General features: G+C 64.2%; 1 protein-coding gene across 1 annotated transcript; it reads left to right on the top strand.

Moving 5' to 3' along the window:
* The first annotated feature begins 4,632 nt into the window (after window positions 1-4,632).
* On the top strand, window positions 4,633-12,888 carry GGT6 (gamma-glutamyltransferase 6). The gene is made up of 4 exons (XM_043515199.1): window positions 4,633-4,915; window positions 7,240-7,496; window positions 8,992-9,105; window positions 10,675-12,888. The coding sequence occupies exons 1-4, from the start codon at window positions 4,815-4,817 to the stop codon at window positions 11,871-11,873; spliced, it is 1,671 nt and encodes a 556-aa protein (XP_043371134.1). The 5' UTR covers window positions 4,633-4,814; the 3' UTR covers window positions 11,874-12,888.
* The last annotated feature ends 1,587 nt before the right edge of the window (window positions 12,889-14,475 follow it).

The raw sequence follows: 14,475 nt of genomic DNA, 5'->3' as shown, positions 1-14,475 counted from the left end.
TGAGGGCAGGACAGTACTGCTCTGGGGTCCCAGGCTGGGAATCTGGTGGTTAGAGAAGCCTACATGTAACTGCAGCTGGGTGTGTCCCTACCTGTGTGAATGCTAGTGAAAGTGCAGGCTGGAGGGTTTTGCAGCTTGTCACAGCAGCACAGTGTGAGAGGGAGCCCAGGCTGGTAGGTTAGGGGGCTCAGTGGTACCCCAGTTCAAGATGGCACCTTGGGGGAACCCATCACAGCCACCTCTTCCCCTGAGACTCTGGCCTCTGTGATGAAGCAGGGGGGTTTCTTGTTGTTTTCAGTGGTTAGCATGCAGAGAGGGTGGGACTCAGTTTCCCTGGGGTGTTACTGGTTTATGAGGTGGTGGGAGAGGGAGGTTGTTGTTACAGAGGGCCAGTGAATGGCCTGGAGAATGGATATAGGAGTCCCGGCAGGAAGAGGAGAAGGAGAAGCACCAGGGCATAGTGGGTCTTCTCATGGAGCAAACCCAAGTGGTGCAGACCCTGGTTGACTCCCTACCCTTTGCAATACTTAAAGAGTCCATGGTGGCTGTTCCCTGCACCCTCCGGCATACCACGTGGCATCAGGGCTGCATCCTTATCCCTATCACTCCACGCTGGGGACAGCCAGGAGAGCCACAGCTTCACAGTTGCTGACCTGTGAGAGCCACAGACAGGTGTATGTGTTGCCACAATGGACTACATTGAACTACCCTTTTCTTTACACAAAGGGACATAAAATGTTTACTTACTTTTCAATAGGAAGTTTAACAGTTTACCCCCTTGTTTGACATCTGTGTGACATTGGATGTCTTTGTTTGCACTTTGATTTTGTGCACTGAATTTTTGCACTCAGTAAAGTTCTATTTTTTGAGAATCGAAGTGTTTGTATTAGTTCACAACAGATATTACTGAATGCACAGCACCAGTCACATAACCAAACAGTACAGCAAGTACCACAGAATTCAGAGCATCATGAAAACACCCAGCCATCTTTATAAACTTACAGCAAGCACCACACAATTCACAATTCGCAGGCAAAGCCCCAGACCAACAGTCTTTATAATTTGTAGAACTCCAGGATAAAGACCAGCAGAGAAAACCAAATACTACAAAATTTTAATTACACAAGACAGACTTTGTCTCAAGACAGAACACTACTGTGCCTGACTGTTACAACCGTTAAAGCTTCCCTCAATCGCATAGCTCCATGTTGGAGTCTTGTAATAGTCCTGACCTCTGGCTGCTCAAATTTCACAAATAGCCACTCCACTTTGCGGGCAGCTTTTCCCCCAGTGCCTCACCAATATTCTGCAGGTCACAATAGGCAGCTCTAACCATTGGGGTATTTTCTCACTAAGATCCAATCTTGTGAGTAAACACCACCAGCGTCCATACAACCTACCAGAAGCACATTCCACTGGCATTCTGCATCTGCTGAGATGGTAGATGAATCTTTCCTTGGTGCAGGTGAGATGGCCAGTGTGCGGCTTCATGAACCAGGGGAGCAAGGAGCAGGCTGGGTCCCCCAGAATTGCTATTGGCTTTTCAATATCACCAGTGGTAATCTGCTGGTCGGGAGAGAATGTCCCTGCTTGCAGCTTTCTAAACAGTCTTTATTCTTGAAGATGCGAGCGTCAGGCACCTTCTGTGACCAGCCCACAGTAGTATCAGTGAAGCAGCCCCAGTGATTCACCACTGTTCGCATAACCACAGAAAAGCAGCCCTTTCTGCTGATGTGCTCTGTGGCAAGGTGGGCTGGTGACAAACTCGGGATGTGTGTCCTGCCTATCGCGCCACCTCAGTTCGGGAACCCCATCGCTGCAAATCCATCCGCTATGTCCGGCACATTGCTGCGAGTCGCAGTCCTGAGTAGGAGGCCATGATTGACGGCCCTGACCGCTGGCATGACAACAGCCCCACTGTGGATTGGCCAGCTCCAGAATGATTTCCCACCGATCTGAACAGCACCTGGGCCATGAGACCTGGGTACCTACCCTCACCCCTCCCTGGTGTCTCACTTTCCTTCCCCACCTTATTCCTCCTCTTTCCTCTCTCTCTCTTCTGTCATCCATCTCGTAAGAGTCTGGCTGAGCCGCCAAGCTGATGCCATTGTTTGTAATGCTGTGTGGAGCGCTTGGCCAGCGAGGCAGCTAAAAGCTATGCCTCAAACAGCCCAGCACTGGGCCAAGATCACCAGCCTTGGAGTGGCCGATCAGGCTGTGCAGGGCCTGTGTCTCTCCGGCAGCGAGGCTGCATGTGACAGGCAGCACCAGTGTCACCAGCTGCATGCCCCCTTTTCTCTCCCCTTGCAGGTGCATCCCGTTTTGTGTTAGAGACAACAGGGTCAGACTTTAACAGCAGCAACCAGCCCCTCTCGGCTCACTTCTCTCCCCCCAGCAGGGCAGTTCCGAACCCATTTTGTGCCAGCGAAAAGACTGTCACGTGCACTGTCCACCAAACAGCCAAGGGTGCGAAGGGCATTGAACCACACCGCAGACTTCACATTGCAAAGGCTTTCACTGCTCTTTGTCTTTTTCTGCATCCTCAATGAAAGATGAAGGCAACGTTAGGTATCCAGTTGCCAGTCCGGGCTGCACCCTGTCCCGTGGCCCCAGTGCTCCTGTGCGGGCCGCACCCTGTCCCGCGGGTCCAGCGCCCTTGTGTGGGCCACACCCTGTCCCACGGGCCCAGCGCCCCTGTGCGGGCCGCACCCTGTCCTGCGGGCCCAGCGCCCCTGTGCGGGCTGCACCCTGTCCTGTGGCCCCAGCGCTCCTGTGTGGGGTGCACCCTGCCCCGCGGGCCCAGCACCCCTGTGCGGGCCGCACCCTGTCCCGTGGGCCCAGCGCCCAGACCCAGCTTCCCGCTTTCCCTTCTGCCAGGAGGCCTGCGTGCAGTTAGTCAATCATGCAAACTGCCTCCTGTTGGCCAAGATGCTGCACTACTGTCCCCCCCCCACACAAGAAGAGAAGCTGGGGGGATTTCCAGGCAGGAGCAGGGAGATCCTCAGGGAAGCAGGGCTAGAGCGCTCCAGAGGGGGGACAGATGTCTGCAGCACATTGTGGGTGCCAGCCCCAAGGACTGATGGAGGCTGGGAGCTCCACAGCAGCCACCTCCCCTTGCTGCCCCGCTGCTAAGCCGTGCCACAGCCAAGCTGTAGGGCCATGTGGCTAAAGAACGGCAGAGCAGGGCAGGCAGCTGCCAGGAGTGGCCCGGAGCCCATCAGAGTGGGGCTTCTGCCCCTTGCATAGCTTCTGCCCCTCGTGTGGCTGCACGCCCCCATTGCACACTGCCCCAGGCTCCTGCCCATGGCCAGGCTCAGCCCTAGGAATGACCCTAGGTGCAGCTTCCTCTCTGGAGCCCAGGGGTGGACGCAGAACTCAAAGCCAGGGGGAAGGGGTGACTGGCTCCCAGGCTGTAAGGGGAACAGCTATTCCGTACTGGGCTTGCCAGCCTTGCAGAGGAAAGGCTAACACTATCCCCTGGCTGGGAGCTGGGGCCCGGACATAAAGTGACGGTGACCCGTGACCCTTTGTGCCATTTGCACGAGGTCACACCAAAGGGGTGGGTGTGTGTGTCTCTGTGAACCAGCTGGTTGTCGTGGTCATTGTGAGACGCTTGTGGTGGGCGTCTGTGCCTGGCAGGCTGCTGTGTGCCACATCGGTCAGAGTGAAGCCCACGGTCTGGGAGGGGGAGGCAGAGCTGACCCCCCCCCAGGTGAGAACGATGGGCATCCCGCTCTGTGTCTGTGCTCACTGCCTGGGCCAGGAGCAGGCTCCAGCACTTCTAGAGCCAACGAACCCCAGGAAAGTCACTGGGCAGCACCTGTCACTGTGCGAGGGGGGGGACTCTGGCAGCGGGGCCGGGGGGGGGGGAATCTCATGAAAAGTGGATCCCAGTTCCTTGGACCGGACAGGTGCTGCAAGGAGCAACCAGTGGATGAGAAACGCCTTGTTGGGACAGGAACCTGTTCACACGGGCCGGCTCTGCGCTGCGTGGTTTCTTCTTTTGCCCATAACCTGGTGATTCCAGATCCTCTGACTTGCTTCTGTTTGACTCTTTACCTCGAGCTCTGGTAAAGAAACGTCCCCTTGGTTTTACTGTGACATGCCTACGAGCCTGGTGCTCGGGAGAGCGGGCCAGAGGGGAGAGCGGTGACCTGAGGGGCACTGCTTCCCGGAGGCAGGGGATCTGTGCATGGCAGGTGTGCGGAAGACAAGGGGCTGGGCACTGGTGTGACAAAGGAGTGTGCAAACCGCTAGCCTGGAGAGGGCGTGAGCTGAGCGGGGCTCCCAGACCAGGAGAGCAGAGCGTCTGTGCCACCGGCAGCTGGCACCTGGGCACTGCCCGTACACAGCCAGGGCTGCCTCCCCCCGAGCAGGTGGTAGCGAGTCATCCGGACACCCCGGTACCCCAAGCTGTGTCAGCCCCCTCCAGGCCCAGCACCCGCCTAGCATGCAGGGCCAGGGCAGGGGCCAGGCAGGATTTAGGGCTAATAGCCACGGGGCCTTTAATGCCAGCCCTGCTCTGCCCCCCTCGCCAGCTCCAGCCCCCATGCTGTGGCTGAGGCCCTGATCCCTCCCCCCGGAAAATCCCCTCTCTGCCCTGGGGTGGCGGCTGCTGCTCCCCCTGCCCCGGGTCCCCAGGCGCGGGCACCTCCGGCAGCCCGGGCCGCCCCCGTCACCGAGGCATCGGGGCGGCTGATGGGGGCGGGAGGTCCCCGCTCCCCGACGGGCCCGGCTCGGCCCTGGCGCTTCCCCGGGCGGGGCGGGGCGGGGGCGGACCCGGAAGGCCGCGGCAGGTGCTGGTCCCGGCCGGCATGGAGGCGGCCCCGGCCCGGTACCAGGCCCGGTACCAGCGGCTGCGGGGCAGCGACAGCGACGGGGAGGAGGCGGTGGAGCTGCGGGGCGGGCCGGGCCGGACCGGACTGAAGCAGAGACCGGCCCCGCCCGCAGATCCCCCGGCAGGTGCCGCCCCCCCCACCCCGTCCAGCCCCCGCGTGGCCCCATAACCACCGCGTAGCTCCCCCGGATGCCCCCCGGCCCCGGGCAGGGCTGTGCACGTGCCAGCTGCAGTGGGGGGCTGCGCCCTACACAGGGCTGGGCATCTGGCGGGGGGCCAGGCTGGCTGGGCAGGGGGCCCCCCATTTGCAGGTTTCCCCCCACCCCCGTCAGAGATCAGCTCCGAGCCGGGTCAAGGCCACACGTCCCCCCGGGGAGCTGGTGGAGGGGCCCCCCTTGGCCAAGGAGGGTTGGGGGGAGCAGGGGGGGCAGCGCCAGCGTTAACAGGGGGCTGCTGCCACCCCAGCACTCAGCGATTGGCCATGTGCCAAAGACGAGTCAGCGATGGGGGCACCAGTGGGCACAGCCTGTGCCAGGCCCCTCTGCCCTGCCCCCCACGCCAGGCTTCTGGCTTGCCCGCATTGTCCCTCAGGGGCCCACACGGTCCTTGGACCCCCCTGGGGCTGGGGCTCCCCTCCAGCATGGGGACTCTGGGCCCCGGGTGTGCGGCTCGCACCAGCACGCACATGGCTCGCCAGACAGGGGTGGAGCCCAGGACCCGCCGTGGTGGGTGAGGTGCAGTGAGGGCTCAGATCTGAGGCCGGAGAGCTTGTGAAGAACGGCGAGCCCTTTGCCAGCTGGCACCAATGGGCCCACGTCCCAGACGGGCTACGAGGCTCTGCCTGAGGCCGGGCACTGCTGGGGAGGGACCAGACGGGCGGCCCAGGGAGTCTGCCCCAGTGAGGTGCCGGCTGCTGCTGGGAGCTCTCAGCCCCATGGCTGGGGAGGGGAACGTGTATCACACAACATCCCGGGCCCCCTTTGGATCAGGCCCTTGGCCTCAGGGGCGGGGCCTAGCCCGTGGGGGATGGGGACATTGGCTCAGCGGGCCCCTCCCCGGGCTGGCTGCCTGGCCTGCTACCTCATTGGTGCCAGGCCCGGGGGCGGTCGCAGCCCAGCTCCCCGCTTCCCAGACTGCACCAGGCGTGAGTCCAGAACGAGGCACCTGCGTGGGTCCGGGCACGGCTGGGTGCAGATCGAGTGGCCTGCTCCAGCCCCTGCCCCACCCCTTGTCTCTTCCTCCCTGCCCCTCTGGGCACCGGGAGTCCCTCCCGCTGAGCCCCTCTGAGCTCTGTAAGCCTCTGGCCTTGGCTGCAGCTCAGCTCCTGGTGGGGGGCCCAGACCCCAGCAGGCTGGTGAATTTGGCTGTAATCCTATTACGGGAGCTGAATGCGGCCTCACTAATCCCATTAGGCAGCAGCAAATCTCCCCCCTTCCTTCCAGCCCTCCTGGGGCTGGGGATCAGGCTGGTGGCTTTGCTGGTTACCGTCGGGAGCTGGGTGCCGGCAGCGGTGCCCTGGTCGGGTGTCCTCCAGCGCTAGTGACTTGTCGGGAGGGGCTGGGGTCCCTGTGCTGTACCAGGGACAGGCCCCTAGATGGGGGCAAGTGGAGGCCAGTGGAGTGTCCCCGCCGAGGTGACCTATGGCAGCGGGCACACGGCAAGGCCCCCCAGCCCAGGGTGCTGGGCCCTGGGCGCCTGGGGCATTGTGTGTGGCACTGAAGGTCTCACCAGCCTGGCCTCCCCGGGTGAGAGGGGTGCTGGACACCCCATCCTAGCCATGCTGGGTGGTGTTTGGAGCCACAGGGAGGCTCCTAACCTGCTGGGCTCCTGCCAGGCCAAGCCAGGGCCTCTCTCTGGTCAGCTGCATGCACCTGACCGTGAGCAGAGCATGGCTGGGCGGGGCCAGCGCTGGCCCCGGGGGGAGTGGAGCACGGCCTGGCCTGGGCTGAGTGGGGACAGCACCCTCGCCCCAACAGACCCCGGAGCCTCAGAGCCAGGCCATGTCGCTCTGGTGCCCAGAGAGAGCCCCAGGCTGAGGGGCTGGCAGTGGGTACTCTAGCCCCCAGGAAGTCTGCCAGCACCTCAGTCCCGTCCCATACCCCCAGCTCTGCCAGTGCCCCTCAGTCCTGACCCCCACCCCTGCTCCCCCAGCCTGGCACCTCTAGCTCTGCTGATGCCCCTGAGTCCTGACCCACAGCCCCCCGGGTTGTTCACCCCTGGACTCCTGCCCGTACACCCATAGTTCTGCTGCTGCCTCCTCCCTGCTCTCCAGTGCCCCCCACAGTCTGTGGGGAGCCTCCCTCCCGGGCGTGCTCCGGAGCACAGGCTGTGCACCTGGCTGGCTGGGGCTGCAGGGAGTTGCCGTGTGGGCTGATCTCTCTGTTCTCTCTGGCTCTCTGCAGATCCTCGCTGCAAGTGCTGCTTCACCAGCACCACTGGGAGACCTGCGCCCGCGTCTCCTCGGCTCTGGTGCTGCTGGCGCTGGCCTTGGCCTTGGCCTTTTCCCAGATGACCTCGCGACTGGGCAGCACCCAGGCTCACAGGCAGGGTGGTGGCGCTGGGCAGATGGGGGCTCAGGAGGAGCCTGGCGACATCCCATCTGCGGCTCACATGCATGCCCCGGGCATTTACCATCACGCCGCCCTCATCACCAGCTCAAGTGAGCATCGCGCAGCATGGGGTGCAGGCCCCAGCCCGGGCCCCCAGTGGGCACTGCTTCCTCCTGCCGTGTTCGGGCTGGGTACCCCTCGGGTCACTGTGACGGGCTCCCCGGAGTGGAACTGGAACTGGAACTGGGGTGGTGCTGAGCCCTCTGTCTTATCAAACCTGGGCTTCCTCTCACACTGGAATGCTGTGACAAGCTGCAGACGCCTCCAGGTCCTGCACTCACACAGCTATTTACAGACAGGGACACACCCAGCTGAGTTACATTAATACTTTCACCAGCCACTCATGAACCAGCAAGAGAGAAGCTCCAGCCAGCTCCCCCAGCCTAGGACCCCAGAGCTGAACCGTCTTGCCCAGGTCAGAAGCCTGACCAGTGTAAGTTATTACCCAGTCTGCCCTCCCACGGTGTGGAGAGGACAATTCACCAGCCCCTGTTCCTGAGCAGATTTCCCTTTGCACTTAAAACAACACACTGTTTTAGGTAAAAAATATCAAAAAGATTTATGAATTACAGAAAGAGAGATTGTAAGTGATTATAAGTAATAGCGAACAGATCAACAACAAGGCAATCTGGGTTCTATCCACTAGACAGGATTTGACTCCAGCAGTGTCTCGCCCTGATGGTGCAGGCACTTCACAGATCCTCCAGACGCAGGTTGGAAATCCTCCTTTCCAGCCTGGGACCCCCTCCCACGTTCCAAGTCTTTTGCCTCCAGCTGTGGTTCCAGGTGTTGAGTTGTGGGGGGAGTGAGGCCAAGTGATGATGTTGCTTCCCCCTTTTATAGCTTCTCCCATGTGGAGGGAAGGTCATTGTCCCAAACAAAAGCCCCCAGCCCAGTTTGTGGAAAGGTGCAGGCCCAAGTTGGAGTCCAGTGTCACATGATCTAGCCCTCCCATGGTTACAGCAGCCATTTTCCAGACACTGGCTGAAGCATCCCCCCCTACCCCCCGGGAAGGCCCCCCAGGTGGGGATAAGCTTCTTCTATTGCGTTTCTTAATGGCCCGTCACCTTGTATGGTTCATCCACAACCCGGCTGGGTGTGAACCACCGGGTGGGTGTTACCCCGGAGCAAACACCTCTGAAATATCGGCACATAGCCAATATTCACCACTTTAGATAGAAGAACGAGAGCTGCACACAACCAGGGTAATCATACTCGGCAAACCCAAACTTTTCCATTGATCCCTTCCATGACCTACTCTGTATGAAACACACCGTGCTCATATCACCCTGGTCAATGCCGGGGTGCCAGGGTGTTGCTTTGGGGTACAGAATGTCCCCGCTGCCCTGTGCAGGATCCTGGCTGGGCTGCAGAAGGGCCTGAGGGGCAGGGGGGCTGTGCACAGGGCAATGGGCCCATGCTGCCCCCTGCAGGAGGGCACTGCGAGTGCAGGGCTGGGGTTGGCACAAGCTCTGCCATGCCAGACTGGCCCCACGGTGCCCGCGTCACCTGTCCCTGACGCCGGGGCCTGTCGGTGCCTTGCAGAGACCTGCTCCCGCCTGGGGAAGGACCTGCTGGTGGCCGGAGGGAACGTCGTGGATGCTGGGATTGCAGCTGCGCTCTGCCTGGGGCTGGTCCACCCGCACGCCGGGGGGCTGGGTGAGTGTGGGGCTCGGGCGAAGGGGTGGAACTGCCCCAGGCCGGTGCAGCTAGGGTCACTGCTCCCTGCATTGGGAGCTGTCAGCCCCCGGGTCCCCCTCACTCCACCATAGCCAGAGCTGCGGGATGTGATGTCAGGCCAGGGAGTGGGGGGGGGGGGCTGGACATGGCCTGGGCGAGCTCTCAGAGAGGGGCCTGGGAAGGGCTGCCCCAGCCCCCCAGCCACAGCCAGTGGGTGCCAAACGGGACCTGCCTGTAATGCCCAGAACCCTCTGCCAGCCTGAAACTCACCCGTGCAGCCACAGCCTCCCCTTGCATGCTGGGGGGGGGTAGATTGTGGGGGGGGTCAGTGTGAAGGGAATGGGGGAAGGGAAGGCTGTGGTCCGTAGGGGGCCCTAATGGGGTCTGGGAGGGTACAGTGTCCAGGAGCCCTCATGGGGACTGGGAGGCAGTGTCTGGGGGGCCCTGACAGGATCTGAGGGGCTGCAGTGGGGGGGTATCTCGGAGGTGCTGGTGACGGTTCAGTGGCGGGGTGTCTCAGGAGGCACTGGTAGGGGTGCAATGGGGGGGTGTCTCAGAGACCGTTGGTGGGGGTGCAGTGGGGGGTGTCTCAGGAGGTGCTGGCGGGGGGGCACAGGGTGGGGGGTATATCGGAGGCACTGGTGGGGGGTACAGTGGGGGGTGTCTCGGGGGTGCTGGCAGGGGGTACAGTAGGGGGTGTCTTGGGTGCAGTGGGGAGGTGTATTGAGAGGTGCAGTGGGGGCGTGCTGGTGGGGGCTACAGTGGGGGGTGTCTCAGAGGCGCTGATGGGGGTACGGTAGGGGGGTGTCTCAGGGGTGCTGGTGCAGGTGCAGTGGGGGGTGTCTCGGGTGCTGGCGGGGGTATAGTGGGGGTATCTTGGGGTGTTGGTGGGCAGGTGCAGTGGGGCGTGTCTCGGGGTGCTGGTGGGGAGGTACAGTGGGGGGGTGTATCAGGGGTTTTGGTGGGGGTGCAGTGGGAGGTGTCTCAAGGGTGCTGGTGGGGCAGTACAGTGGGGGGTGTCTCGGAGGCACTGACGGGGGGTTACAGTGGGGGGTTATCTTTGGGTGTTGGTGGGCGGGTGCAGTGGGTGTGTCTCAGGAGTAGTGGGGGGGTGTTTTGGAGGTGCTGACGGGGGTACAGTGGGGGTACCTAGGGTGTTGGTGGGGGTGCAGTGGGGGGTGTCTCAGAGACACTGACGGGGGGTACAGTGGGGGGTTATCTTCGGGTGTTGGTGGGCGGGTGCAGTGGGGGTGTCTCGGGAGTCTTGGTGGGGGTGGAGTGGGGGGGTGTCTCAGGGTGCAGGAGGGGGGTGTTGGTGGGGGTGCAGTGCGGGGGTGTCTCGGGAGCGTTGGTGGGGGTGCACTGGGGGTGTCTCAGAGACACTGACGGGGGTACAGTGGGGGCGTTATCTTCGCGTGTTGGTGGGCGGGTGCAGTGGAGGTGTCTCGGGAGTCTTGGTGGGGGTGCAGTGCGGGGGTGTCTCGGGGGCGTTGGTGGGGGTGCACTGGGAGGGGTCTCGGAGGCGCTGACGGGGTCTGTCTCTTGCAGGCGGCGTGTTCTCAGCCCTGCTGCACAACGGCTCGTCGGGCCGCACCGTGGTGCTGAACGCCATCCCGCGCCGTGGCTTCTCCCAGCGCTACGGGCTGCCCGTGGCCCTGCCGGGCCTGCACCTGCTGCACCGGCACTACGGGCGCCTGGCCTGGCCGCGCCTGCTGGAGGGGCCGGCGGAGCTGGCGCAGCGAGGCGTCCGCGTGGGCCGGGAGCTGGCTGCGGCCCTGCGGGAGAGCGCGGGCGCGGTGAAGGCCTCAGGGCTCTGCAGCCTCTTCTGCGATGGGGCCGGCGAGCTGAAGGGCCAGGGCGCGCTGGTCACCCACCCCCGGCTGGCGGCCCTGCTCCGGGCGGTGGCATCGGGGGACGACGCCCTGCCCCGGGCCCTGGCCCCGGACCTGCCCCCGGCCGAGCGGGAGCCCTTCCTGCAGGCCATGGGGGACTTGGGCCTGGAGCTGCAGAACCCCCTGGCCATGCGGCTGGGCAACACCTGGCTCCACGGAGCCCCGGCTCCTGCCGCCGGCAGCCTGCTGGCCAGCGTCCTCGAGGAGGTGCGGGCAGCCGAGCCCGGGGATGCGCCTGATCCCTGCCTGAGGGCCCTGAGCGCGGCCCGGCGCGGCTTTTCCCGGGGGCTTGTGGGGGCTGTGGGTGGGGGCCCCTCACTCCGGCCCCCTCGCCCTGGCAGGGGCCCCTCGCCCGTGGGCAGCCACTTGGCCGTGGCAGACAGCCAAGGGAACCTCCTGCTGCTCTCAGCCTCTCTCAACAGCTCCTTCGGCTCCAAATTCCTGGCGCCCGCCTCGGGCATCGTGCTGAGTGACCTGACAGCGCCCGCGGGGCCCGGCCTGCTCTCCTGGGCCTGCCCCGTGGTGCTGAGCCTGGGGGAAGAGGGGACAGTGGTGGGGTTGGGGGCCACAGGGGGCAGTGCGGCCCCACTGGCTCTTGCCCAGGCCATTATAAACCAGGTGTACCTGGGGCAGTCCCTGCAGGAGGCGCTGGAGAGCCCGTGGCTGCAGCTCAGGGGCGGGGGGGATGGGGCCCCCCAGGGCTGTGGGCTGGGCACCCCGACAAATCTGTCCAGTGCTGAGTGGGCTGGGGGGGCCCCGCAGGCGGGCCCCTGGGTGCTGCAGGTGGCATCACAGGGTGAGCACGCACGTGCCCTCGCCGCCCCGGCTGCGTGCTGCCATCACGAGGGGTATTAGCCCCAGGGGCCTGGCTCAGAGCCCAGGGCGCTGGCGTGGGCAGGGCTGGTGTGCTCGGTGAGCCATGGGCCCCAAGCTGGCCCTGACCACTTAGTGCCGGCACAGGGTGAGTGGCTGGTTCTGGCAGCCCCGGTTGGACTCCCCTGCCCAGGGGCCGGTGCTGACCCCACTCCTGGCTGGCCCCCTTCCCCTCCTTGCCGGCATGGCAGGGCTATGTAGGGCCCCCCTGTCACGGAGGGGTCGGGCTACTGCCCTGTCCATCAGGCCAGCCCAGGTTCCCTGGGGCTTGGGGCACGCCAGGCTCTGGTTCCTCCCTGCTCTCCACTTTGGGGCCCCACTGCCGCCTGGCACCGCTCTGGAGATGGCCCCACTCCTGGCCCAGCCCCCTCCCCCCAGATCCCTGCCAGACACTCCTGGGTCCGGGCGTGACGGGAGCTGCAGCTCTGGCGGTGGGCACGACCCTCGCGCTGGCTGGTGCCCGCAGCCCCAGACGCACACAGGAGTTGGGCTGAGCGGAGCCTGGCTGGGGGGCCCCGGAGACTGACGGTGCATTGGCCCAGCCGGGACATTTCCGAAGGGCTGGGCGGGGGGCGGCAGGGCCCTGGGCTGGAGAGATGGGCTGCACTTGGGGAGAAGTGGCAGGAGAGGTGGGTTGGCTGCCGGGGCAGAGGCTCGGAGTGGGGGGCTTGTGGCCTCTCTGTTGTGTGTGTCTGTAAAGGGAGAAATAAACCCACTGGGTGCCGTGCAGCCTGGTGTGTCGCTCGTGGTGCGTCGGCCCTGGGCCACTGCTCCCAGCCCAGGGGCCCCTGGGGTGCGTCCCCCACCTGACCAGGAGCTCTTAGGCAGGTTGGAAAGGAGGCTCTTAGCCCGGGAGAGCCTGGGCCATCTCAGGGGTCCTTGGCCGGGGGGTTAATGTGAGGACACAAGGGAAGGAGCCAGCCCTGGTTGCCTGGCCACCCGCCCCCAAGCTGCTGTAACCCAAACCCCTCCCTGGCTGGGGCGGTGCCAGCTGCTCTGGGATTTAGACATGCCCGGGCAGGGAGCCCGGACTCCTGGGTTCCATTCCCACCAACTCTCTCTGAGACCTTTGGCAGGGTCCTTCCCTCTGCCTCAGTCTCCCCCACATGATGTTGCCAAGGGGACACTGGGGGACAGGGCTGCACTAGGCTCTTGGGCCAGCCCCTGCTGCTCCTTGGCACCTGAAGGCTCCTGCCCTGGCGCATGGCCGTCCCCATGAGCCCAGGGGGCCTGGGTGGGACGCAGGGTCTGGGTAGGAGGGCTGGGGACAGGTTGCTGGGGAAGGGGGGTTACCATGGCTGTGACTGAGGCCATGGGCTCCTCCCCACCAGTCTCTGGGCCCGCAGAGGGTGGGTGGCAGCAAGCCAGTTAGCCGTGGCTGAGTGTGAAAAACCTTGTGCTGCCCACGCTGCCAGGGCACAAGCCTGGGGGGCAGCATGGTGAGGGTGGGGGCACTGGGAGCTAAGAGCAGGCAGTGGTGTGAATTCAGGCCTGTGCCTAGTGCTAGGGCTCCCGGGCCCCCCTCAGACCCTGCGGCCCAGAGCCACAGACATACGTAGGGCCTGAGTCCGCAGAACTCCCGCCCCACACGCCGGTGCCATTGGCTTCAGGGTAAATGTGTCTGGGTGCCCGGTCCTGCCTTGGCATCAGGGCACCTCACGCCCGCCTTTGCCCCAGAGCATGCCCCGAAGCAGGGGGAGATGGTGTTTGGCCCCTGATGTGTGTGTGCAGGGCCCAGCAGCTGCCTGCCCCAGAGCAGGTGTCGCTCCAGCCGGAGTGAGAGGCACTGGGGTGGTGCTAGCCCAGGGGTAGAGCAGGCTGGGGGGAGCCCCAGGTTCAACCCCCGTCTCTGCTGGGGGGTGAGGCTTTGAGCGGGGATCATTGGGTCAGCAGGTGAGAGTGGCTCCCTGCAGCCTGGATTTGGGCTGGCTCGGGGTAGTGGGGCTGAGCCCCCGTCTGGGCGGCATCTCCCTTGGACTGGCTTCGTGGAATGCATTCGTAGGCGCCCATCTCTGCCCCATCATACGGGGGCCCAGATGGCCAGCACAGCTCTGTGTGCATCACAGCCTGGGCTTCTGATGGTCCAGCTGTCACAGCGCCCACCCTGGGCAAGGCATCACCCTCTCTGTGCCTCAGTTTCCCTCTGGCATGACCCCCTCGCAGGGCTACAAAACCCCTCTCACTGTGTTGAACTTTGGGAGCCCCTGCCTGGGGCCACCTGTGCCTGACGCAGACACAACTGGACCCCACGGGGGCCTGCCCAAGGCCTTTGGAAGCCCAAGGTCCCCGGGGCCCTGGCGTGCTGCCAGAGCAGGGTGATGGGGTTGCTTGTGGCTTGGTGCCACCCGGAGCCCAGCCTGGCAGGATCATCGGGCTGCTCGGTCGCTGTATCTGCCGGTCTCGTTCCATCTTCTGCCTTCGGCCTCCCAGCCCTGCCCGCGCCCAGGGGGCCCTCATGCAGCTGGGAGCCAACGCTCCACGCAGGAGCCGCACAGCCCCTCCCTCTGGCCCTTGGGGCCACGCTGCCTGCCTGTGGATCCAGTTTCCCAGCCCCTCCCGCCCCTCAGGCCCCGGCAGCGCCCCC

Source organism: Dermochelys coriacea, chromosome 5 (assembly GCF_009764565.3).
Source record: "Dermochelys coriacea isolate rDerCor1 chromosome 5, rDerCor1.pri.v4, whole genome shotgun sequence".
Classification (NCBI taxonomy): Eukaryota; Metazoa; Chordata; order Testudines; family Dermochelyidae; genus Dermochelys; species Dermochelys coriacea.
Note: the sequence above shows the minus strand (reverse complement) of the source record. Positions and strands in the feature narration are given on the sequence as shown.

Coding starts and splice junctions, on each gene's coding strand:
- GGT6 (XM_043515199.1), top strand. CDS start 4,815: ATGGAGGCGGCCCCGGCCCGGTACCAGGCCCGGTACCAGCGGCTGCGG. Junction 4,916..7,239: donor CTGCGGGGCGGGCCGGGCCG/GACCGGACTGAA, acceptor GGCTCTCTGCAG/ATCCTCGCTGCAAGTGCTGC. Junction 9,106..10,674: donor CCCGCACGCCGGGGGGCTGG/GTGAGTGTGGGG, acceptor TGTCTCTTGCAG/GCGGCGTGTTCTCAGCCCTG.